A 27,560-nucleotide genomic window follows, 5' to 3' on the forward strand; every position below is an offset into this window, starting at 1 on the left:
GCATCACCGTGCGTTCAGCCGGTGCTCGTCGAAGCACAGGCCTCCTCTTCAGTTTTGGCGCGCGTACGCGAGCGTGCGGCCGAGCTGATCCACGGGCGAGGCTCTGCCGAAATTAGATCGCTGGAATTCTCGTTCCTCCGCTCGACGAAAGCCTCCGTATCGCTCTTGACTCCTGCCTTCTCCATTGTTGTGAAACTCTCGACCCACGGCCCCTGGGATCGAAGAACGTCGTCTTGAGTAACAACGCTTCCGGGTGTGATCCAGTGTCTGTTTACGCCACTCAAACGTGACCGATTCTGCGCAACAGAACCCCGTGAGATCGTTCAGCGAGAATAGAATCGACCTTCTTAATCTTCCAGTTGAAAAATTCGCAAGAGTCGGTTCAGTTTACTGAAAATTTCGAGCTCTGCGTATTAGAGGATTGTTTAGAAAAACTGTGCTGCCTCTCGTGGTTATTTGTTCCTATCCACTGTACCTACTTGTCTCAACCACGGTTTTCCTCTAGCTGTCGAGTATCTCCCAGGAGAATTGACCGAATTCAGCCACCCTTGGATCGTCAAGAGTGACTCCACTTGGTCGTCGAGCAACTCGTTCCGCCAAAACAAAGGATTCGCTGAACCCAGATATCGACCTCCATCTTCAATCTCCTGGTCGCGACGGAAGCATTGTCCCACCTTTCGTGGACAATAAATTGGCCAAAAGGCTCGAACAGGGGAGATCCCCATCACAATCGTGCCGCTTTGGAGTTCGACCTGCTCGTCTGACCGATTTCACTGTCCACTACTCGATTCTGTCACGCGAAACTCCACTGGCTCCCTATTGCGCACGATTTGGATAGACTGCCTTACCCTGTGGCTTTTTCACGATGAATGACACGGCGAGCCAAGTTCAGACCGACATGGAGATCACAGGGTTCGTTTCACGATAGGGTTTCCGCCTAATTGGATTCGGGTTTGCGAGTAGCATGCAGATAAGCCGGAAGATCTCGTCGTATCGGTGAACCGATCTGGTCGGGAGTGAATCGAGGAGAAAGGTCGAAGCGAGAGCTGCACACTAGTGCACCACGTTGGGTTGGATATTAACCAGACACAGGAAGTGCATGGGAACAGGAGGGATAATCGCGGGGAGGATATAGAACGAAGGAACGTTCCTCTGAGCTCAGTTTCGAGGAGGTCATGTCGACAGGAACTGTGACTACCTTTGCTTCGAGGCGATCGCGAGTTTGTGTTACTAGGGGGACTGTTGCTGAAGGTGGTGCGCAGTTAGTGGAGAGTGCAAGAGTGGAACAGGTGGTTCCTTGAACGTTGCTTATTTTCGCTTTCGAGTTTGAAATACGTCGAGCACTCGAGTCACCGGCGCCACAGAGAGACGCTCGCCCCCTCAGCCGGCTGAGAATGAGTCTGGAATTTTTTATGAAAGTCTCGGCAACCATGATGCGCTCCTACTTCGTGAAGGGCAAGAAGCAAAAGTTTGGATCCACGCTGTTCACCGTCATCGATGTTCGTATGCGATATTCTTTTAGTTTGAGGGGAATGTTGTGGGGGCGTTAAGGGTAGAGATGGTGATGGTTGATTCAGCTAGTAATTTAGTTATAAACAATTGAGAACTATTTTTATATATGCAGGCTCGTGGTTAAGTAAAATAACAAATCATCTTGGATTTAAATAATCAATGTAGACTCTATTGCTCCATGAAGACGGTTAACAGAACACTGGTGTATATAATGTAGGTTGAATTAGATTTCAGAACACAAGTAGTAAAATCAGTTATTATTCTGACTAGTGATTGTACTTTAAATTTATTGAACATCACTGTTGCTGCATTGAAAATATTTTCAAGTATTACTTGCAATTAGTAACTGTTAATGGAATATTGTTTGGAAAACCTTGTTCATTCTCTTACGCTATTTCATAGTATTCTCTTGCTATAAACACTTTTTTGAGTGTCGATTGACTTCTGGCGAGAAAATAGTGTGAAGTGTAAGAATGATTAATATTCTCTAACTGGTCATTTAATCTCAGATAATACAGTATTAAATTACGAATATATAGCATGTGAATGGGATAATTCTAGGATCTCATTGAAAACTAATGACAGGTTCAAAAGACATAGTCATCAATTCCATATAAGGTGTTCAACAACGGCTGCTAGAAATTTATAACTATAATTCTACACGATTAAATAGAAAACAATTAGGAACGATGAACTTGCGCTTCAGACTCCATTTCCAAGTTATTGAATGTTACAGATACATATGTGTCTGACTTAGAACTTATTCTACTAGCTTCACTGCGTCTGACTTGCCTACTGCAAGTCGTCAATAGAATAAGTCCAAAGTCAGGCACATCTCAACTTTAAGCTCCATTCTAACAATTAATAAACCTGAAACCAAGCCTCAAACACAATTTCACTATTCATAATTTCCGTCTTATAACATATAGAATACAAAATCATCCCTTAAAATTTCTAACACTCATTCTCTATCACATTACCCTCTAAATCTCAGAGACTGGATCATCCTCAAACTTGACTCACTTCTTTATAAACATTTCTCAAGTACCACTGATGAGAGCTTCTACTCTCACCACCCCTTTTCGCGAAATTGACACGACCACCCCTGTGTATACTCTTCCACGCAATAAATCGCGATATTGCACAATTCCTGTTTCCAGCCCTCATAACATGGCTCGTTATATTAGCAGCGGCGTAAATCAAAGCGGTCGTGTCAGCACGTATTCATAGGCCCATTAATACGGGAACGCGTTTTCGAGGCGGATACACAAGCGTATCCATCTCGGAATACACACTCGAGATAAATCGGCTGCTGGTGTCGCCCTGGGTATGTCCCTGGGTCGAGAAGCTTTCATTAAACCCGGCCCTGTTATTTACAATGGGCCAATGCCGACCCGACGACCGGGGAATTTGACTTTCACACTTTGACAGCGGTTTCCTTTTCACTGAAGTTGAATTACACCGTCCGATATGAGCTTCTCCCTTGACGCGACCTGATTTCGGAGTATCGCGCGACTAGCGTACATAAGTGTCGACGAGGCTCGATAAATCCAAATTCCATCGTCTTGTGCTCCTTTGACACCAGAATTTCTTTTACCTACACGAATTCTGTGGTTTCAAAAGGGAAACCTTGACGAGAGTGGTTCCTGCTGAACTCGTTGGAAAAAGAGATTTTTAATAACGCGGTAAAATAGTCTCTTTGAAGACGATAGATACTGGATTGAACTGTTTTAAATATCTTTGCAATTTTTTGTGGGAGATAGATATTGAGATAAAATATATATTTCACATTAGTAAATCATAAAAATTTGAAATATAGTTTAAAATGTGAGGGTGTTAAAATTGTAGAAATTGTATGTAGTATTTTCTTCAGGAAATGAGTTAGAGAAGCTTTCTTTGCAGGAAAACGTATGGTAATTTTATGTTATTTCGAAGATCCATCGCGAGGTTTCAGCTAAATTCGCGACGCGACACGTGTGTCCCACAACTTCGACGAGTAAACTCGAGGAGGATCGCCTGTACATATATCCACGGAAAAGAGGTCATTTCCGCGTGACTTCTGGGAATGAAGTTGTAAAGGAATCTGCCAAGTGATCGCGCGTTCTTAACGACTCCACTTTGCCTGTATCGTCATTCCATTGCGCTTACAAATCGCAGTATTTCTAGGAAACTCAAAGTAAAGAAACAAAAAAGTCTAAAATTCTTCGAAGACTCGAGTGTATTTTAAAAGATTTATTTGTTTCTTGTGGAGCTATTAATAGAGCATATACTGCCAGTCAAAATCACTTGTCCCCTTTCATTCAAATTATACTATTTGACAAAATTTCGCCCAATGTGAAATGAAATTACTTTCAATTATGATTGCAGTACTCTACACTTGCAGTATCAGTAATTTAGAAACTAATTTGAATAACTTTTGGCTGATAGTGTAATCTACTAGAATGTAGTAATCCAACCTGTGTCACACGAACTGAAGATTAGATTGTAGGGAATAAAATGGTTGAAATATATGGCACAGGGGAACATCCCCCTGACCTTCGAGCCCCTCCCCCGACGACGGAGCGTTTTAATTAACGCGACGACCTTAGTTCCTTGCACGAAGCTATTGCATCTTCTTTCTTCCTTGGTTAGTTAAGCACTACCGGGCAGCCATTATATTCGGCAGGAACTATTCGATGATTCCAGGTCACGGCGTGATCTAACTAGTACCATCTAACCCTGTGTCCTCTTCACCCTTGGTCCCGATCACTTTGAACAGCCTATTAGTCGGTCCATATTACTCTAATTGAAAGGGTATTTCTCGATGAATTCGTCCAGATATAAACTGCTCTATTCTGGTCCCTAATTAGTAATTAAATTTGTGTAGCGAATAGAGTAAGTAGGATTGACTCAAGCACCCTTCTGTCGAATAGAGCTACATATCCCAACCCTGAGAGAAAACTCTTGCAAAATATACGTCTTGAGAAGAGCGAAGAGAACATTTTTAGTTGCACACTTACTTATGTAGGTACATTATAAAACATGTAGTAGCTATAGTCTACTCACAAATTTATTGTTTAAAATTTAAGATGCTGGTATATCTATGTCTTAGAAGATACACCACGAACTGAACTGAAAATTTTTTACTAGTCACCAGTTTCTCTGTTGGTGTATGGTTTGTACCTTTTCTGTAGCTTAAGACTACTTTCACCAGAGATTTTCTTCTATGTCTGAATTAATATTCGATCACGTCGTACAGCCAGCCAGTCAGTGCAATTAAAATTGATTAGGTATTTCTTGATAAAGTCGTAGAAATACCCGTTGCTCTCTCCCGTCCTTCATTCAGTAATTACATTCACATGCCAAGTAGATTGGTTCGGATTGGATTCAAATGATCGCCTCTGAGCCTGAACCAATCGGAATGACAGGGATTTTCACTGCTTCCGAATCCTAGCTTTGAAAAGCGTACCCCTTTTGATTCGTGTGGGGGCAGCAACCTGTACATTCTGTGCTTTAATTAGCGATAGCTAATGCTGTAGCAAGTGATCTAATTTGAAGCTGGAGATATCATCCATATACTCTCCATATATAATACTACCTATATAGAACAAAAGGAGCAAGATAGGGTATATGTTTATTTCCCTATTAAGACAGATACTGTCAGACTTCCTGAAGTCTATCAAATCCAAAAGAACATTTGAAGCTTATACAACGCCAACATATTTAATCAACTTTTAGTATACCTTTGCTTGTACTAGCTCTTTTATTGTCTCCCATGATACAATCTCTCATATATTAATTCTTGAATATGTATTATCAGTCAGATAGGTTCCTAAGATGTTTATTTTCCTGCTTGAAGTCTCCAACTTGTCCTCCTTTTCCTACATCTATCGTTTTTCGAATCCCAGATTGAATTCCATAATCAACAGGATTCTTCGTGCAGAGCTCGAATGCCAAAGGAGAAACTCGAATGCCTTCCGAAGCATTAAAGGTCATGAAATTCGTATCATCCTTGCGGAGCCCTTTGCGCAGAGAACTAGGACAGCAGGTTGCTCCTAAACATAGCACCGCTAACTAGGATTAATCGATTTCGAGTCAGAATTGACTTCAGCGAAGTAGAACAACGTTCTAAATTGTTCCCGGTGATTATCAAACATCTGCGACCCAATTAATCCTTATGCACTTCGCCAAGAGTCTTACCAACCATTTTCGTCCTCTCCTTATCCGAGGGGATCCTTTTCAATCTAGAAATCTATCGAACCCGCCTTTTAAGATAACGACCGAATACATTCCGTCTCATCGGTCGAAAGCCATGGAACAAAAGGCTTCGACAGGCAACGCTCTTCAAGATCGCTTTATTCCTCGTCGGGAAATCACCGATAGCTCGGGCACGCTCCCAACGCGCCCAGCAGGGCAGCTTTTATACCTTCTGGCCTTCGATTCCATTTCATTCGACGAATCGATGGCAATAGCTTAGAAAGCCACTTTCGCCCCAACTCGGGATAGCTTTCTCGCGTTTCGGTGAAATCTGAAAAGCAAGGCCCGTTATTCTTTCTGGCTGAGGCTTGTGCTCGCATTAATTTCTGGCTCGTTAAGAATAACGAACATTCCTGAACGCCCCAACGACGGTGGATCATTGAAACGGGGCTGCCAGGTCGCGACCTCACACGAACACACAGGGACGTGTAAGCGGAACGCGTGCTCACCTGGTGCGAGTGCAGGTGCATGAATAAAAGATAATCCATTCGGATTTACATTTTCTCCAGGTCGTCCGTGACGAACTATGACTTTTCGTTTTTCCTCCCGTCGGGCAGCGCCGCTGGCAGCCAGAGATGAGGACAGATAATGAGAAATCGATGGGGTGTCCTGTTCTGTCGCAGCACGAAGACAGTTGGACGTACTAAATCCAGACGACAGTTGTTCGTGTCGAATCATCGGATTGCACATGACCGACGCGATGATTTAATCGTTGTCGAGTTAATTGAAGTGTTAATCAAACTGTAGAGTAGTCACGTCCTCTTGAAATTGATGATGAGTACGTTCGTAAATGGGTCTCAAGATATCAGGGAAGTTTGAATTGTAGAAAGAGTATCGATGACAAGTGAATATTCATTTCCTAGGATTCACTAATTAAAAGTGTCTTTCGTCGCCTGTTTTTGTTCAGTAATGATATTCTGACAGGCTATTCTTAAATTACCACCTCATAATTTTTTTATTTTATTTACTTCAATCTTCAATATCAGATTGAAAACCATGCTAGCTAATTTACCATGATGTACAAAGCGATTTGAAATTGAATAAGGAAAGTTGTATAAAAGAAGTTTCTGCTTGAAAGATTTATACCTTAATCCTCTTAAATTGTAATTCGGAGAAGTTTCCAAGACATCTAGGTATAGATAGTGGACTTACAAAGAACTTTTCAAGTTTCGTTCTGTAAGTTTCCTTTCTGAGATGCCTTGTGGGTCTCAAGGCATCAAAAATTTAGAAAGGAAAAAAATTAGAGTCAGTGATACAAATCTTTGCTAATCAATCATACTTATTCCCATTCAAAAAAGACTCGAATTTTTACCCTCTCCTCACCCTTAGTCTCCCACTACACGAGCTATCAAAATCACCCCAATCTCACTTACAAAAACTAATCAATGTACCATACAAAAAATTCATAACTTATTAATACATTAATCTCCTTAAAACTCCATAAATACTACCCACATCAAATATTCAAACTCGAATGTCCACAAAACTTCGACCACCAACACACGACTCAAATATTAAACTTCAAACCCTCCTTTCTCCCCAAAGCCACGTGCTGCCCCAGAAGCCCCTCCAAAACTTTCCCTCCCAATCCCCCACTCCCTCCAGCCACCACCCCATCTCATTGAACCCAGAGCGAGGTAATCAACCCCCGAAAATCCCAGCGTTAAAAACCGCTCCTCGCCCTGTCCCCAGAAGGGGCGTCCTTCCGCGCAACAGATCCCCAGGTAAACAGGGCTCGACAGGTAGCCCAGCGTGGAAGGATCCCCGAGGGGTGGGGAGCGAGGGAAATAAATGGAGCAGCGCCATCGGCGCCATTAGGCGAGCGGAAATCAAGCCGGGGAGGAAACAGGTCGCGGTGATCGTCGTTGGGTGATTAGTCCCGATTAGAGAGAGGAGCACGGAATCCTTGGCGCTTGTTATTGGCCCAGGCGAAGCCGCGGAGGCAGCCACTATTAAGGTAATAAGGCTAACCCTGCTAAGGCTGGATACTTCGAAACGTGGTCGGCGCGTAGGGTGTGACGGCGGTGGGTTGCCCTAACCCACACGTACACTCACGCACACGGTCTCCCTCGCCTCCGTCGCTGTCTCCCTCGCCCCGAGGGTCGTCCTCCCCTTCGCCAATCGAACGCCGCCACCATTCGCGGCCCGCATTGCATCAGTGTGAGGCTAGCACTCGACCAGGACTCTTCCGGTTCTTCCTCGCGTTGTAAACAACTAAACAACCGACACCGAGGCGGTATTTGGGCCAACGTTCCCAACGCTCAGGATCGATATCCCCGGCTCTACGCTCGGACCTCGCGGAGTCCCGCTCCGACTGGCACACACGCCGAAGGGTGTTTCGCGCGGTCTTTCGCGCTCGATAAAGTGGCCGAGGGAGAGCGTCGCGGCTGGGCGAAGCTTATCGCGGGCTACACGCGTCGCTGAAACGAAGGGAAGCCAGCTCAGCGGCGCCGTGGGAGTTGCGGGACCTGAGATGTCTCCGCTCGTCGGTGGATGAACGCGCTGCACGTGTGCCGGCCCCCGTGTGTCTGTTTCGCGAGGAACCTCGGTCTGTGTACGTGACGCGTGTGTTTACTTATGCCCGATCGGTGCTCGTGGTTTCGTCGCAGAAACTTCACAAACGCCGGCTTAAATGGCAGAGAGTCCGATTAGCAACTCGAAACGCTACTGTGCCAGGCAGGTTAGCTCTTGTTCCACGTTTGCGCGACAAGAGGATTTGTCTTCCCTCGACGCTCGGTTGCTTTCGCGGTTTCATCCACTTTACGCGACCGAGCGTCGTGATCTGTCTGTTCTTCCTTTTTGTCGCTTTCTGTTGGCTTGAGTTGACGCCTTAGGTATCGGTCTCGTCACCTGCCGTTCGATGTGTTCAGTTTTTTAAGTGGTTCCTGCATGGGGAGACTTCTGTTTGTGGCGATTGATGGTTCGAGTGGATTGTCGGTTTCAGGATTTTTGCTGGTGTGCTTTCGTGGAGAATATTGAGATGAAGGTTAGAGCTTGAACGTAGTTAGAATGTATTTAGTTCGGTAGCGTTCGGCGAAGGAATGCGGTCAGCGGGGAATGGAACAATGAACGCGCGACAGATTTGTGTTTTAGTGATTTTTTCTCGCGTTGGCGGGGAGGATGTAGTCCAGAGTGTGATGTGTAACTTTTGTGAGACTTTCGAGATTCGTTGTTTTGCAGAGAGGAAAGTTGAAAAGCGGACTGTAGTACGGTGAACGTAGCGAACAATACTTTTTCTTCTTTTTTCACTTTAACAAAGAATGTAAACACAATAGCAACACTGTATTTCTTTCAATTCGATTTTCAATCGACAATACGGCGCAAGCACAAAAGGAGGCAAAAATTATTGTCATCTGTCTAACGTAACGGTCAATAAAAGTATATTGCAACTATAAAAGAAGCCTGCTACGTGAAGTCTGTAAAAACATTCGAAAACAAGCGCGAAAAGAATGCTATAGTATAACAAAATTTCTTTTGTCTCTACTCAAAGTTCTCTGCAAATTATAAATTCTTAATTTAATTCTTTTTTCAGTTACCTAGCTTAATTTAGCTGTACGAAGAGCCTGAATTTTTAGTTCTAGATTTTAGTTCTTAACACTACCTCAAGTAGAATTTCTTCCTTATATGATAGAAATTCTGTTTTATACAAAAACCTCCACAATGCAGTGTTTCCTCATTTTAGCCACGTTATCACACTAGTTATACTGTGACATTATTTAGAGTGGAAGAGTTTCATTTACTCACAATTTTTCATAAGATCAAACTAGAATACAATGAACATAAGAGAAACTATTCCACGCTATAAACTCATCAGTAAACGCTGAGCCTATATCGAGAAAACGCTACTCCCTCAAACTCAAATCCCAAATTGACTAGTAAACGTAGCTGTGTCTTATTTCTCTTCTCTTTTGTTACATCTTCTCCTGTTTATTGAAGAAAACGAGAAGCATGCCATTGTAAAATGTGTTCACTCCCAAGGTGTTGATACTGTATGCTCCAGGTGCTGTCCCTTGGAAACGATATCCTCCCAGAGTACAAATTACAGTCACCTAGAATCGGCAAGTGGACCATATTGCACTACTCACCTTTCAAGGCGGTCTGGGACTGGGTGATACTACTGCTCGTGATGTATACAGCGATATTCACTCCATACGTCGCCGCCTTCGTCCTGTCGGATCCAGATTACAACAGCAGGAAGAACAAAAAGTACAGTGACGATCCCATTGTCATCATAGACTTCATAGGTAAGACATACGAGAGAAAAATCGACTTCGCCCTCGTTTCGCTTAAATCGTCCCTCGGTCTGACCACAGACGGGACTTATTTCACTGGGCGCTGAGCTAAAATCGCGGGCACGAGACATATTCTAGAGAATGCGTATACAGGTTTCGAGAGAGAGTAGAGAAGAGAGAAACCACGAAGCCGTTGAGTTTCTTTCAGGTTTTTGTGTCGTGTGCAAGTATTTAGCGATAGCTGGCAAAATAGGTCGACTGAAAGAGTATTTTAATTACTCCAGCTCGGCTCAGCGATATTTTTTTCTGAAATTAGTAAACAAGGAGTACCGTGTTCCCCTTGTTCTTTTTCTCCTGTTTTAATTTGATATGACTACAGTGCTACCATGTAGAAGAAAAAGAACACAACTTCATGTTTCTCTCTCTCTCTCTTTTTTTTTTTTACAATGAAATTTATTCAGCAGCGATGTATAATTTTTCTAGTTATTCTTGCTCGACGTTCTCATATGCTCTTTTTTGATTTTTCAGTCGACGTCACATTCATAGTGGACATCATCATAAATTTTCGCACGACTTTCGTGAATAGCAACGATGAAGTGGTGTCCCATCCTGCAAAGATAGCCGTCCATTACCTGAAGGGTTGGTTCATCATCGACCTGGTGGCTGCCATACCCTTCGACCTCCTCCTCGTTGGCTCCGATACTGACGAGGTAAGTTATGTCGCACGCTCTACGTTTTCTCAGAATCTTTTTATAAGGCTGAATCTGGTCACTGTGAAATCGCTCCCAGTCAATCTTTCTCCACTAGTGAAGCTTGAAACTCAAAGAAACATATTAAACCAACACAAAAATAGACTTCTACTGAAATAAATCTTGAATATCAACTTTACCGATTCAATTCTAAAAATGTTTCATTTTGAAAGAAGCAACGATAGTTATACAGAACAGTAGTTATCACTGCTATTCGTTGTCTATTATTTTTATGTGTAGGAAGATCGATCAAGGAACTAATAGAATGATTAGATGGAAAGCAGTTTGACAGAGGATCAGATTTTTCAGTCAAAGTTTCTAGAATGTCGATGTTAGCTCGTAAATATGATTAGGATGACATGCCGAGCCCAAGTTAAGTGCCCATTAATAGGTGTGTCTTTTACCGGACTGGTGCTTTGTTCGTTTTCCCCTTTTTTCGACGTTTCTCGGTGTTGAATGAGTTCTATTTTTCTTTGTCGAAAGTTAGTCAGTTCGATGTGCAAATACATTTCAATGTGCACACTACGTACCGGCGGACGAGAAGGAACTTTAACGGATTCTCGTTGACTGGAACGATTCCACACAAGTTTCACGAGTGGTACACGTACATGCGTCATACACGGATTAAAAAAAAAAAAAAAAAGAAAGAAAAAGAAACTAAATTCACTCAGCACTATGTGCAACACATTGGCAGTCATTTCACAGTCGACGCTGTCTCGTCTAAGTAAAAAGCGAAAAAAAAAAAGAAAGAAAGAAGTAAGATAACGACGAACAAAAAAGCAAATACATCGACGCAGTTTCTTTAATCGAATCTGTACCTGTACTCACACGTACGCATACGCATCTGAAATAATACATGTGTAAGTAAGTCTAGTCTCTCTCGCTGTGAAGATTTCTACTCTCTGGTTGTCAACGTGTTAGATATAATAATTACTTTTATTGTCAATACCTCGTCAAGATTCTCTTCTATATTCTTTTCCCCGCGTCACGTTTCTTTCGCATTCTCTTTTACTTTTCCTTTTTTTCTCGCCCCTTTCCGTTCCGGTCGATTATCTCTTTCGTTCTACGTTCAGTTCCGTTGTGTACATCACAATTAATTATCGTGTTTATTTGCATCTCCCCATCCCTCGCGCGGAGCGATACCAGCGAAAGCAGCCCTCCTTTCGCGCGAAACGTTCCCCTTCGTCTCCGCTCGTTAATGGTAGTGCGAAGGAAAAACGAACGGGCTAAATGGTGCGGCGGCGAAGATGGAAAGTCGAAGACGCAGAACCGCGTTAAAAATACATCTGCGTGTTATCTACGTGACCCCCTTCTTTCCCGTGCTCCTTGGCGGAGGAGCAGAAATAGGGTGGTGTAATTTTAATTACGCGCGCAGGAAAGTTTATGTCACGAGCGTGATGCGTGAATTAATTGTTTCTGCGAGGATGTTTGCGCCTCGGCGAACATACGATTTTCCAAGGGGAATGAGATTTATATTCTCCGAAACGATCCGGCGTAAATTTAAGCCTCCTCTCTGTCCCCCTCGACGCACCCCCTGACCCAACCCCCTATTGCAAACGAATCTCGCTCGAAAGACGAAAAGAAAACGAAAAAGAAAAACGAAAGAGCATAGCTCCCTGTTTTATTTCTTCGTTTGAGCAACAATTAAATCAATTCACGAATTCATGTGACGAACGAATTTTAACCTCAGTTTAACGTTTTCGTAGCTCGGCTTGGACAAGGACGAGGTTAGTTGACACACAATACACACAGAAAAATTACTCACAGGCTGACGTTTTTTTCTCTCCTTTCTTTCTCTCTTTCTCTCTATCTCTCTCTATCTCTCTCTCTATCTCTCTCTCTCTCTATCTTTCTCTATCTATATCTATCTCTGTCCTTAATGAAACGCAGATTTCGAATCACACACGTTTTTTCTACACATTAATAATTGAAAATCACCAACGCAGCCATTAATCCTTTTTTTTCTCTTCTCTTCCCTTCTTCTGTCTTCTGTTACTTTCTTTCTCTCTGTCTTTTTCATTCGTGTACAATTAATCGCTTGAAAACACATCAGACACAGTGCGATATCTCTGACTATCTTCTGCACAAGTGTTTTCGTTTTGTTCTTAACGATACTCGTTTCTCCACTATGTTTCACGTCGACCCCCCGTCCCACCCCTCACACGGTTTCTCACGCGACTCACCACACGCACACACGCGCGTCACTTTTACTCCGTACACGTACACACATATAGAACACGCAGACACCAACACACACGTACACCAGAAGTTAAGCAACCGTAAACCCACGATTTATCAAGGAACTTGGGGGCGATGTCGATCGACACTTTGCGCACTGTCGCGGCTGATTGATTGTCTCTTTTCTTTTCTTTTTTTTTTTTTGCTTAATTGAAGAAAATTGTGCTTACAAGCTTGCCCATCAATTTTGTAGTAGTTTTCTGAAGGTACTTGAGGAAATGTTGCCCTTTTATGGATCAGTTGCACTGAAATATTTGTGATAGTCAAATATATGTCGAGGATGTGGAATGCTTGAAGTAATGCATTTTTGAGAGAGCAAGTGGCGGTCGACTGCCCTCGGCCCCACCCCGACTGCGCCATATAAAAATTTCTCAGTGGTAAACCTCGAAGAAGTCTGCATGTTCAGAGTAAAGTATTCACAAAAACGATATCCTGTAAATAATTAATCTAGGTACGATCGCTCGGTAGGAGAATCGACTTGCATCAGAGTATGAAACCGTAGCGTTAAAACTACCTTCTTTTTTTTTCTCTCTACACCTCCCTTTCTCTGTCTGTCTTTTTTCTGAGCCTTGTATCCCTGAGCATACAAGAGTTTTTGTAAAATATATTATACATATGTTTGAACATTAAAAAAAGTATTAGTATGAATGGAAGAAGAAAATGAAAAATACTTTGTAATCAGTATTTGATAAGAATATTGTATTATATATGCATATATGATAATATATGTACTTATTTATATATACACACACACTATCCTGACTAGATAGATGATAGTTTTTAGACGATTAATTCCCAACAAATATTGACCCATTGTTAATATCAAGTGAACGATCCCCTTAACTATATTTTCGTTTCGATTTTTCTTTACCTTCTTGTCATTACTATTTTTCTACGGCCCCCTTTTGCGTAGTGACGTAGAGATTCGATACCAAAACTTGTTGCAAATAATACCAAATAGTTAGAATATTTTCTTTTTTTGTAGATAGTTGACAACTTTTTTTACCGAATATTGGTGTTCAACAACTAGTAATTGTCACTTCTTTGTCGTGCTGCGAGAACACGGGATAAATGATTCTCATGAATTGGAATCGCTCCAAATTCAAACCTCGCAAATAAAATTAAAGGTAGAGAGGCGACTAATTGAAATTTAACACGTTCGAGTGTTTCATGCTTCAAATGCTTAAAAATTAGAACTCCAATATTTAATTACAGTTTCCACTCAGTGTAATTTTTTAACTCCATTTATTTTCAATTAATTGTTCGGTAACTTCTTGTCATCGAATTTTAAAGTCAAATGAAATGGAAGAATAACTTTGAGAGATAAGGGGAACAGTGACGAATCTATGAAGATATATTACATATATTACAATTTAAATATCGTATCTATCATCTCGTTTCAATATTAAATTCTAATAAATGTGGCATGGAACACTTTAACGAAGATTCTAAAAGTGAATAAAATTAACGTAAAATTAAAAACAAAATTTTACATTCTTTGGACTCCAATTTTCCCTACACTAAGGGAAATTTATTCGTTTCGAAATTCTGAACTGCTCTACAGTAGAGGAAAGACGTAGCATTAGTACTGCACAGACAGACATTTATAAAATCGATCTCTCCCCTTCGCAGGGACTTTTCCAATAGCCACAAGCACGCCCACACAACATACGCGCTTCTAACTTTTTAACGATACTACTCATACATTCATTTAACAGTTAGTCTTCCAACCTTGCAAGGTGCGATCACGTGTACTGGCACCTGTTTAATCACAGCTTCAGATCGTTATTCATAGTCTCAATATCATAGTCTGAACAGAATAGGAATAATCTAGGAATAATAATTTAGTTCGAAAATGAACAAATTCGTGGTTTCCCGGTCACAGAGAAATAACGACACATTCACACTCACACACGTACACGGTACACACAGTACACACTTATAGAAACAAAACGACATGCAAGAGACGCAGAGGATCACATAGCGACACAACGAAAGCACCACGAAAACGAACGATTTTTCAGCGGGACTTTTGTAAAACGATCGTATGTACGCTTTTGCCGTTTTTCTCTTCTCTCTGTCTGTCTCTGGAGTCGACTAAGAAGGCTCAGTTGATCCTGTCTTCTTTTTCTCTTTGTTTGTTACGTTGTCGAGCTTCTTTTTTCGTACCATTTAATCGTTACGCTTCTGTTGCAAGCTGTGTTAAAACCGTACAAGCCCGGCCTAACAACGATGAACTTTTTCGTTGCGCGTTAATTAACATTTACCATCGCGCGAATCCTTTGATTCGTCGTGTTTCTGATAACGATGTGTTTGCGATCTTTGCGCTTTGATACTGGAACTGAGAACTCATCCTGTTACGTGTACTGTTTTCTTCCTTTTTCTTTTGTGTATACATGTATCTATTATACATACGTACATCTCGATATTTTTTCTACACAATAAGTGACCATGTGTGTTTTTCTGTCGCTTGAACGCTTCGTCTTCTTCCGCCTACGTGTTATGCGTCTTATGTACAAGCATAGGTTGTTAGAATATTTTTACACGCACAGATATGCGCAACTTTCAATGCTTTTGGTCTATGTACGTTGAAGATTACACGTGTCTTGACTATCTTATGGAGTGAGGTACACAAACTGGAAGTGGTCACTGTATTATCGTGGAAGATTGGCTTACTATGAGAAGCGTCAAATGTAGAATATTTTAAATATTAAGTTCAATATTATATCTGTGATGGAATTGTACATCGATAATGGTTATATTAATCACTACTCTTTATGGCTTGATCCTTGCTACTTATACTAATAACAGAGCTATTTTATTTTTCTCGATTTAGACAGATTTTACCATTTTTTAAACTCTTCTAACTAACAAATGTAATTTCATAATTTTTTTATTTTCCTCTTACTTTGATATTTGGAATCACCCTTCTAATTTCCCTTCACTTGTACACCCTATAGAGTACAGTACCACTAATATCATCGAGAGATAATATCACCTAGAATATTCAACACTATAACACTCGAGTGTTCACAACACCGAACTATCAGAATACCAAAAATCTAGAGTACCGATTTCCTACATGACTGAATACCAGACATATTAAATGTCTAATTAAATATCTTTATTTTCGTCTCTGCGAGTATCCATGACATTCTACCAGTTGTTTCACTCGCGAGATAAAATCTGCATGCAGAATAGGACTGAGTATCAAGTATTCCAAGCTTCCACGATCTTCCCTGATGCGCTTGGTTCGCGTGTACGTAACAGCATTCCTTGCGCTATCAGACGCAACTATCATACGTCCTCGGATATTCTTAGCAGTCCGAGGCCGGATAAAAGACGACCGACCTGGGCTCATCTCTGGCCCAGGTCGATCGCTGGCCAATCTATCGCGCCATTTCAGACGCAAATCGTGTCCATGTATCAGAGTTTTTAGAACGAACACTGTCGGCCAAAAGTGGAAATCACACCCCTACATTTAGTAAAAGAGTAGAAATTATTTGCTAAAAATTTAACGCATAAAAAGAAAGATATAACGACGATTAAATGTAGGTAAAGGCTAATAGGATTAGTCTACATTAATCGACACTCAATTAGTGAGAAATCTAGTAATAAGAAGTCCAATACTTTTGGCCCGCGGTGTGCGTCATTGAAGCAGAAAGAAACCAATGATGTTGAAAAATATTGTGTTAGCCTTGATACATCTACTCTTGTACTCGACAGAGTATTCAGTGAAAAATGATCGATCGATGATTTTCTTCAAAACTGTGCAAAATTCCTAATATACAACATTATAGTATAATTTGTCGATGAATAGAGATGTTTTCATTGTAGGACAATTTGAAAGAAATTTCCATTGAAATGCAGTCTTGACTAAGAATAACTTAATACAATTGTTATCTATTTGGTACTCTTTTTCTTAAATATAAATATGATATTCGTTAAGCATATTGTTCTACGATATAAAATATCCATTTTCCAAATAATCATATCCTTGTCGCGTGTGAAAGTTCTCGAGCAACCTATGCACCAAAGTATCAAGTCGAGACTATCGTTACCAAACATTTAGACGAATGGTTCAGTTTGATTGGAGCGTAGTCGACTTTGCATGATGGTACGAGGCGTCGTTCGATCGGACGATGCGTATTCCATGGTATTTTCGGACAGTCGAGCTTCGATCGCTATCGAAACTCGAACCCACGCCAGGTAAGGAGTTGAAGAGAAGCATGAGTAACATCTCTGTTTGAAGTGAATGTTTGCAACGGTGTATGCAAATGACACTTGCAACATGACAACCGACTGCTCGTGAGTTGGATCTTTTTTATCGAGCAGAAAAGGGAAGCTGTGTTACCCTTGGCGCTAAATTTATTATTAATCGAGCGGGAGCGAAGAACCCTGATCTCTCTCACGTAGCTTTTCTCTCACTGTGAATAACAAGGCCCTCTTAGAGTGTTTGCCCTTTAATTAACTATCACTAGCTATAATGTATTTTCGAGTGGATCTTAGTAAGTACTCTGCCTATATTTTGTACCGTTTCTTACACAAGAACAATATTTGTACATAAAAATCGTAACGAATTGAGCCCCCCCAAGGTAAATTGAATAGTAAAGTAGGGTGATTTTGCAAGTTGAAGTTAATCTTCTTAGTGTTTCGTTGGGAATGCACTTAACGAAGCAGAATGTCTGCTCACGAGTCAGCTGAAACGCCCACGACTGTCGTTCTTGCCAGGAGGGCTTTTTGTACATACTTATTCGACGCGATCGAAACGTGGCCCGAGAAACGATTATTGATTTAACGTGAATTCTACGAATCGTCTGACTTGCCTGACATAATTCGATGTTCCTTGAAAGATCATGCATAGATTATTACCCGATGGCTTCTGGCTGACCTGAAAATAACCGGCAGCGTCTCGATCGATCGAAGGGAAGAACGACTGTCGTGTATTAGAGATTCCTCGTAAAACCTACAATCGCAACAAATGGAACCGGGAAAACTGACTTTGGTGGCGTCACGAAGATAAATTTCTTCGATATGAAATTGTACACGTGGAGGAGTTCGCTGGAACATCCTCGTAAATAAACTGGATAAATTGTTACAATCAATTTCAATGAATCATTGCACATCTTAGAACTCGTAAATCGTAGATTTACGAGGATAAATTTTATCCTCGATTAAACGATTACTTACTTTAAGAATTTTTTATTGTTTTTGAAACAGACATAAATATAGTATAGCAAATAAAGTGATATCGCAAACTGGTTATTGTAAGATTGAATAGCGACCAAAAATGTGTCATTGCTAGTTGTGTTAGATGGCCTGACAAAGTCAGTTCCCTTTCCCTTCGATGGAAAGCTCGTATAAAGAACAAAAGACTCATACGATCGATGTTGAGATCGACAAAGTGTAACGTGTTCTTTGCAGACGACCACCTTGATAGGACTCTTGAAGACGGCTCGTCTTCTGCGACTCGTCAGAGTAGCTAGGAAGATCGACAGGTACAGCGAATATGGAGCTGCGGTTTTGCTCCTTTTGATGGCCACCTTCGCTCTTATCGCTCACTGGATGGCGTGCATATGGTAAATTACTCACATTTATCTTATGTTAAACAACCTCTACTCAAAGAACGAAACCTGAAAGCGTGAGAGAGCTTAAATGAAAAACTGACACCAGCGAATGGGGGTCCTTTAACCCTTTTAGTCCCAATTGACAATTTAAGCACTATCTAATACAGATGTATCGGTACCTTGGTACTAAGTGGGTTAACGATGGCTACACAGTACCTGTGACTGTAAAGTGAAGAGATATACATAGATTAGTGAATATTGTTACTTAGTTCGCATGAGTATTAACGAGCAAATATGTATTAGCTTTCAGTGTTTCAGAATAGTCGCTTGAGCGAAGTGTTAGTTAGCATACGTACTAGTCTTACAATTCTATACTTTCTTTTCTACATAATTATCAAATAATGTAGTCAAAAGGAGACTTCGTTTCCGAGTTACTAATTGATGCACCCAAAACGCTCCTGAAATGTGTCTGACAGCACTTAATCTACTGCCATCCCTGCGCCTGACCTGACTACTGTACGCGCGCAGTAGAATAGGTACGCCTCGAGTCAGACATATCTCGCGCGAATTCTAGACATATTTGGAACAATTACTAACTCTGAAACTAAGCTTCTAAGGCAATTATTTTATCGTGTAGAATCTCCCCTTGAAACTTCTAACATCTCTTGTCGAACACTGCAAAAAAAAGACGATTCTATATAAAAAATATAGAATAAGATATATCAATACTCCTTTTTGTTTTCAAGGTGACGGTGCTACTGTATATCAACTCCTCACAGATATCATATGTTAAATAGCTCTTCGCAAACAACCGTTCGCAAACATTAACCACTAATATTTGTTCGCTAACACAACTTTTATCTACAATCTAATAATGTTCATGTCAATATAAAAAAGCTTCAGAGAAGCTACGTTCCCTTCGTTCCGCAGCGCTTGATCGTAAATCGTTCTTTCGTGTAGAGAGAGAAATTTCGGTGAGGCAAAGTAATAAACGAGGTAATTTGTTTGTCGAAGGTACGCTATAGGGAACGCAGAAAGACCATCCTTGAAGAGCAAAGTCGGTTGGCTCGATATTCTGGCCAATGACACACATCAGTTTTATTTTCACAACAACACCGGAGGGCCAAGTATAAAGGTGAACAAACTCGATAAATTCCTCTTTAAATGCCTGGTACCGTGTCGATGCATATACGTAACTTTGCGTAAAATTGAATCGACTTTTATTCCGCGGATGAAACAAACCTGCTTCAGCGTCGTCAAGAAAACTGAACCTTTCCTTTGTTCGATTTTAGAGCCGCTATATCACAGCACTGTACTTCACCTTTAGTAGTTTAACGTCGGTGGGCTTTGGCAACGTGGCTCCAAACACGGACATGGAGAAGATATTCACTATAATCGTTATGTTAATCGGATGTGAGTAACCATTGAGCTGATCGAGTCAAATAATCGACAAGTGAAACGTTTAAAAGTAAATTTAAACTTAGAAGTTTTTTACAGCAATAAATAAGAACTTCGTCGAATATTTAATGGCTCTGAAACTAATTTTAGTAATCAATGCGCTTTTCAGCTCTGATGTACGCAAGCATCTTCGGTAACGTTTCGGCGATCATTCAGAGGCTTTACAGCGGTACAGCAAGGTACCACACGCAGATGCTTCGAGTTAGAGAGTTCATAAGGTTCCATCAAATTCCAAATCCGCTTCGACAGCGATTGGAGGAATACTTCCAGCACGCTTGGACTTACACGAACGGGATCGACATGAACAGCGTTTTGAAAGGATTCCCTGAGTGCCTTCAGGCGGACATCTGTCTTCATCTGAACAGAAATCTTTTAAGCAACTGTAGAGCCTTTCAGGGCGCCAGTCCCGGTTGTTTAAGGTAATGGATGAAACTGAATGCTTCCCTCTTTTCGTGAGTTTCGCAGAATAAACTACCTACAGCATTGGGTATTATCTTCGTTTGTCTGTGAAACTCTTTTCTCGAACCTCACAGAAAACTCGACCCTGTTAAATAACGCATGGGTACCTTCACGGTATTTTTGAAAGCAGAAATATAAATTTTGAAGTAAGAGTTTATAGAGCAGTGTTGGATTGTTCCTTTCTTTCAGCATTTTCATAGAGAATATAATATATATTAGAATCTATTTTAGTTTGACTACAGGAATTACTGCTGCAATTTTCGTGAAAAAATAAAAACTTTCAAATAGTATTTTAGAATTTTATTAAAATACTGAACACTTGCATTTCAAAATCATTTCTGATAGATAGTAACTAATAGTAGTAATTGTAGTAGTAGTAGTAAGTAGTAGTAATAGTAGTAGTACTAGAAGGTACTTAAAATTGCAGACATAACATTACATATTAGCTTCAAGCATCAAACATTTTATAATCCATCTGAGCTCCCTTACAATACCTAAAAATATTAAAACGTTGTCGACTACACCCTGCACATTCAGACATTTACATAAAGGTACTACTGTTACCTATTTGTCTCTATCACCTCAAGTTCCTCACCAATCCCTTATCTTAATATCCTCTTAAACATCTCCCTATTGCCACTGCTACAATAAAGACCATACCTTCGACAAAATTTCGTCAATCATAAATGAATTCAGTGAATAATTTTGTTCTTCTTTCTGCACACCAGGGCATTATCGTTAAAATTCAAAACCACACACGCACCACCCGGTGACACGTTAGTTCATCGAGGAGACGTACTGACGTCTCTGTACTTCATATCGCGCGGCAGCATAGAAATATTGAAAGGCGACGTGGTGATGGCTATCCTGGGCAAGGACGACATATTCGGGGAGAATCCTTGCATATACTCGACCGTCGGCAAGTCGTCCTGCAACGTGCGCGCACTGACCTACTGTGATCTGCACAAGATACACAGAGACGATCTACTCGATGTTCTGGCACTTTATCCGGAGTTCTCGAATCACTTCAGCCAGAATCTCGAGATCACATTTAACTTACGTGACGTACGTATATTTTCTGAAAATAATAATTGTAGTTAGATATTGTGTGAATGCAAACCAAGAAGTACCTTTTTCCAAAGGAAAACCATTCTAAAGAAGTGGTATTACGAATTGGTATTTTACTATTTTTCAAATGTAATGTTGGAAATGAGGTGATTTAAGGTACAAACACATTACCGTCACGTCACGTGAAATCACGTCAAATATTATAGTGAGTCCATAGTGTGAGTCGAGGTTTTTCTTTTGGTTTAGACTTAATTTGCTATAATATGTGTCGTGATTGGAGGTAATTATGGAGATAATTAATGAAGATTGCAATGATATGCACATAGGAGGAACAAGCTGGTGTCGATCCAATGTCAGCAAGGTTTCCTGTCAGCACTCCAACGGACGTCGACGTCGACGCTAGGAGATTCGCTTTCCGTCCACCAAGATACCGTCGAGGACCAGGAGGTCCTGGCACCAATCTTATCCCCACTGGTCGACAAGACTCCTTACAGGGTGATCAGGAAGACTAGTAAGTTTCTTTCTTGAATTCCTTCTTCCTTTACATTTACATTAAATCAGCAGGTGACACAGCCATCATTAAATCATATACTAAAAATCTGCCTGACTTTGAATCTTCACATAAAGTTGTACACATGATATGAGGATTCTAGTTTAGGTATACTCGCGAACACTCGTCAAATTTTTTATTATGTTCCTTAGATTTTTTTTTATATTTAAGAATTATTTTTCTCTTTCTATCATAAGTGGAGAAACGTGTAATATTGAATCATTTCTTTCGCACAACAGCGACAAAGCAAGTGGTCATGGAATTTTGGAGTTCAGCACTGATAAGGCTGGCCAGGACGTGACACCGTTGAACCTGGAGTTCGACGAGCCGAAGCAGAGAAGCTCCACCTTGAACTCCATAACCGGTGAGAACAGCCCCATTCCTCGTACGAACCGAAGTTTTACTCGAATTTTTTCTCTCCTTCGGAGTAATGCCTTCTCTTTTGCCGAAAATTTTCTCTTGTTTGCCTCTACTTTCTGTCTGAGGAATGTTGTTCTCTGCACGACGTATAGAAATTCTTCTGATATTCGACAAAGGCGTTCTTTTGACGGTTGTCGGTATCGTTACGAGCCGAGAGTATTGACTTAATACACACACACACACGGATTACGGAAGATCCTTATGATACTGGAAGGTACTTTTGAATCATGCTTCGCAATACCCGCAACACATCGACGCCTACCATTACAGAATATCTATTATACAGGATATTGCTGATACGTAGATACAAACTGTAGGGGCTGGTTGAACTCGTTCAAAGAAATCGAAGGTTTTAATCAGAGCATATCTTGACTTTTATTTAAATGTAAGTATAATCTATTCGAAATACAGGGGAAAAGAAATCAAATTAAAAATGATTAATATACGTATATTTTTAAGATACAATTTCACAGAAAATTTCACAGAATTTTCTTGTCTTTCTTTCAACGAGTACCAATCTGTATATCGTTTCAAATACAATTCAACAGTATCCTGTACAATACGAAAGAGACATAGAAGCATCTTGAAACATAATGTATATAAAAAGCTCGGCTTTCCCCTATTTCCCCGTTTCTCTTGTTTACTCGACTTACTGGTCACGTGCGTTTGGACCGCTTAGTTCGAGAGTATGATTACTCCGGGCCAATTAACAACTTTGTTGCGGAAAAGGTAATTCGGAGGCCAACGACGCAGAGCGGAGTAATTACAGTCTTTTACCCCGATTACAACAAAGTCGTGGAGTGAAAACGGAGTGATGAACAGCCTTTGCTCTAATGCTGGACTTGAAACCTAATAACGCCTCTAACACCCTTGCCGTCGTTAATTGAAAGAACGATGGTCACTAGAGAGGATTGCAAGCTTTTACATTCTAGGCTCGCTAGAAAATTCAGATGCATATCAGAACGTAGAATCCTTTAAGAGGGACATAATTTACTCTGAGATGTGAAATTAATGTTGGTAGATGAATAGCGTAATAGAGTGATTAAAAAGCTAAATTAATATAAGCATAACAAACACTTTGACCGCCACGTCATATTCTTTAGAAATTGAAGACATGCAGAATGATTCTAGATTTAGATTAAATTATTTTTTACTAATCTTTCCCTTCATTTTACGGTATTCCGCTTCTAATAGAAACATTCGTTAGAAATACTTGTTAATATCATTCATAATACTGTAAATTACTATTGATACTCATATTTGTGTAAATAATTCTCATCCATACACGAATGACGTGGTAGTCAAAGTATAAAATCTATAGAATGAGAAAATCATTTTCTCATTAGAGTATTTCCAGAAAAAGGAGGAAAATAAGGTTTCTCGAAGCTTTTGGTATCACTGTCCCCGTTTCCGCTCTACGATCACTAGATTACGAGCAAACTTTATCTTGATTCAATTGCTACTTGCTCGTGTTTCATAAAGATCTTCATTCCTCCGTAGAGTTTCTGTAAAATCTCGTCTCCGTAGCGTAGTTTACTTCTCACGAGCTTCATTCGATCGACCTGTTTATCCTCCCTTACTGTTTCCCCCCGTTTTATTCTACCCACTAAAACATCCCCTTAACCCAATCGCCTCGATCGGGACAGCTCGCTATTTAAACCTAAAATCGTATGAACTATTTTCGAAAAATCAGCATAGGCCAATTTATTTGAAACTGTCTTTTCAAGGATTCAAGACACTGCTTCTTAAACAAAATTCTAATATCGAGTCTTCTAAAAATACAATTGCAGTATGAGAAAAAGGATATCATTTGCTTCATATTTTCTTACACAGGGTGAATCATTTTAATTCAGAAATTATTATATCTTAGAAATTGTAATATATTGGAGAAAATATGTACTTTTGTTTATCACCCACAACTTAAACAATTTACTTAAAAAACAATTTCTATATCAAGAAATAGTGATTAGGATTGGTACGTTTTTTTCTGATTACATTTACATTAATATACTCATTATATTCAAACTTAAAATAAAACAGCGATAATTCATTTACTAATAATTTAGCTTCTGTAATAAATATTCGTATACTTCTAGTTCTCAGAATTAAACAAAATTTCGCCAAACTATACGAAAAGATACACATCATCAGAAACAATGTTAAAAAGAAAATAGTTTTAAAATTACAAAGCAGTAATTATCACAAAAAGATAAATTTTATAACAGCAGCCTCGCAAACTATTAAATTTCACACAAGGAATAATACACATACATAGAAATGGATCACCCTGTTCGTCAAGAGTGTCACATACAAACCACAATTCAATCTCAAAGTAAAATGGAATCAGTTCCAAGGAAAACAAGGGTAGAGATTCGAGGCGATTCGGTTAGGCGAGCGGCGTTAAGCTTTGCGTTTGCGTTTGACTCCCGAGTTCGTTAACACCTTGAAACCTGGTTGTTCAGGCATGCTAACCCATCTCAAGCGCAGCATACCGGACCTACGTCAGCACAAGATCCACCTGCAACCACTGACGAGTCACGATTACCTCGCCAAGCAGAGTAAGTATCCATTTCTCGGTGCGAATAGCGTAAGCAAGGCAACAGCCCTTCTCATATCGATCGTCGCACGGACCTAACGTGTTTAAAGAGACGTGTCGCTCAATATCGGCTGGATTCACGGCTATCGAAGCGAAGTATCAACGATACACTTCACGGTTATTAGGCCCCATGGATCATTCTATAGAAGATCTCTCGATCTCTTCTCTCTATCTTACTTTCTCTCTCTCTCTCTCTGGCTCTCTCTTTCTCTCTCTCTTTACTTCTCTCTCTCTCTACATCCTCTAATCTCTCTGTTGCTCTCTTCTCTTCTCTCTTCTCTTCACTTCTCTTCTCTTCTCTTCTCTTCTCCTCGATTCCTCTTCTCCTCCTTCTCTTGGAGAATAAAAGGCATTTTAGAGGGTAGGACGGCCGTTCGCGCCACCTGCCGTGCTGGTACTGATTCTGTGCCTGGGTTTATCCAGTGACCACGCCGTTGACGAAACCAGCACGGAGAAGCTCCGCCGCCGGTGAAAGCTGCCTCAGCCAGAACGTGGTGCACCCGACCTCGACGACGTCCAGCCATTACACGACGCCGTCGCCACCACAGCATCCGCACTCCCATGGTGGGTCCTAGTAACGCACGCGTCGTCGCTTTCCAGAGTGCTCTCTCTCTCTTTCTCTCTCTCTGTACATCCTCCTGGCTTCTTCCCACTTCCCCCTTCCATCGAATAACCCGAACGAAACCGCGCAGGGTCTCGGGGGAAGTCGGTGTTTTGCGAGATGGGAACTCTCGTTGAGAACCGGGTCTAAAGCTCCCCGTAGGTGTGAATCGCTCGAAGGTGTCCCAGCCGATCCGAACGTGTCCCAGGAATCGACCCTAATCGATCCTAGGTGCCCGCCGTTCGCCCCAAGTATTTAGCTCGAAAGGTTCGACCATCATCTCACAGCACCGACAGTTCCATCGGATCATAATTCTGAGCGCGGCTGGTTGGGTCAGAGAGTGCTCAGTGGTACGCTGCCGTTTCCAGGTGACTTTCAGAGCGGACCAGGACGGCCTATAGAGGAGATCAACGCGAGGATAGACCAGCTGTCGCGACAGGTGTCGTCCCTGGAGCACTCGATGGCTGGGGACATTCGATTGATCTTGACTCTGCTTCAACAAACGCTTAACTCGTCGCGGGAGAGCTCCAGCATCGAGATGATGCCTGGCACCGCTCCAGCTGGAACGGGGAAGCAGGCGAGCAGACCGCCAGCTTTGGTGCAACGCTCGGCCAGCGAGCCGCAACCGCCGACCGCGCCGCCATCCACCAATGGAAATGGGAAGATACAGCCGAGCACGTCCCATGGTTTGTTCAGGTAAGTAGGGTGGCGGTATTTAGGCTGATAAGATTCTTGATGGTTCTTGCAGTGATGTGCGAAAAGGATTAGCGTCTGGAAGTTGGAGGTGGTGGGAAAATGAGGGTGGTAGGGGAATGTGGGAAAGATTGTGAAAGTGGAAAAGACCAAGGGGATCGCCTATTAATTATAAAAATAAAATAAAATGAGGTGAAGGATTGTCGAATTTGAAGGGTACTCTTTTGAAATATTTTGTTAGTATTTTGTGGTTTGTACTATGGGAAGTTTGACTGTTTTGGAGATATAAGTTGTTAAGTTTTCGTGATGTATTATGAACGCTTTCAGAACTAAGAAGGGTACATGTTTGTCTGATAAATTTGAGATGCCTCTAAATTTGGATAAATTTATGTAGGATGATCAGTTGTATTATATAATGATTTTATATGTATACTTATATAAGATGGTCGATGACAGGTGTCAATAATTTGAAAGGATGATTCTACATGCTAAAATAAGACGAAATTGCGTCTCAGCCTTCCTTTCAGAGTTATCAATTCTAAATGTGTATGACTCGGGACTTATTCTACTGATTTCATTGCGTCTGGCCTGACTGTACATCGGCAGTAGAATAAGTCTCAGGTCAGACACATTTCACGCGAATTTTAGACATATAAAATTATTAAAAATTGTAAGAATGTAGAAACATCTCTTAATATTTCTGACTTCTATTGTCGAACACACCTGTGTCTGACATAGACAACCCTATTCCCCTACTATTTCAGACGATAGAAGCTTCCACTGAATTCACAAGTGTCTTATTAAAAAATTCCTCCTGTTCGAATTAATTTAACAATTTAATATCAGTGCCCTCTGTTTAAACATTTACAAAACATTTATACGATATTTAATATCTATTCAAAGACATGCGAAAAAGATGTTATCCTTATCGCACTCTACTGTATCTATTAGCCTGTCCGTCATAGCGATTAAATACATGTGTTTCTTTTTCTATCTCTCTATCTCTCTTTTTCTCTCTATTTTTCTATCACTTTATATTTCTCTTGCTGTTTCAATGTCTTTCTCTATATCTGTTTCTCTCTATCCGAATCGTCTCGGTCGAAGTTCGACGCGACCGATTTCGGCATACACAGAGAGCACGGTGTTCTATCTAATCATTCTACATGCATTTATTTTTCTCA

At 40.9% G+C, this 27,560-nt stretch overlaps 1 protein-coding gene across 1 annotated transcript in view; it reads left to right on the plus strand.

Annotated features, from left to right (window-relative positions):
- Sei (potassium voltage-gated channel seizure) overlaps nt 1–27,560 on the plus strand; it is a 120,969-nt gene that overhangs the window by 89,354 nt on the left and 4,055 nt on the right. Inside the window, exons 9-21 of the mRNA XM_076385608.1 lie at nt 9,749–9,992; nt 10,509–10,690; nt 12,436–12,456; nt 18,392–18,546; nt 19,549–19,669; nt 19,827–19,947; nt 20,102–20,411; nt 21,180–21,516; nt 21,846–22,030; nt 22,309–22,433; nt 24,952–25,047; nt 25,509–25,649; nt 26,055–26,382. Coding sequence (XP_076241723.1) covers nt 9,749–9,992; nt 10,509–10,690; nt 12,436–12,456; nt 18,392–18,546; nt 19,549–19,669; nt 19,827–19,947; nt 20,102–20,411; nt 21,180–21,516; nt 21,846–22,030; nt 22,309–22,433; nt 24,952–25,047; nt 25,509–25,649; nt 26,055–26,382 — 2,366 coding nt within the window. The remainder of the gene's footprint in view (nt 1–9,748; nt 9,993–10,508; nt 10,691–12,435; nt 12,457–18,391; nt 18,547–19,548; nt 19,670–19,826; nt 19,948–20,101; nt 20,412–21,179; nt 21,517–21,845; nt 22,031–22,308; nt 22,434–24,951; nt 25,048–25,508; nt 25,650–26,054; nt 26,383–27,560) is intronic.

This window comes from Calliopsis andreniformis, chromosome 9 (assembly GCF_051401765.1).
Source record: "Calliopsis andreniformis isolate RMS-2024a chromosome 9, iyCalAndr_principal, whole genome shotgun sequence".
NCBI lineage: Eukaryota > Metazoa > Arthropoda > Insecta > Hymenoptera > Andrenidae > Calliopsis > Calliopsis andreniformis.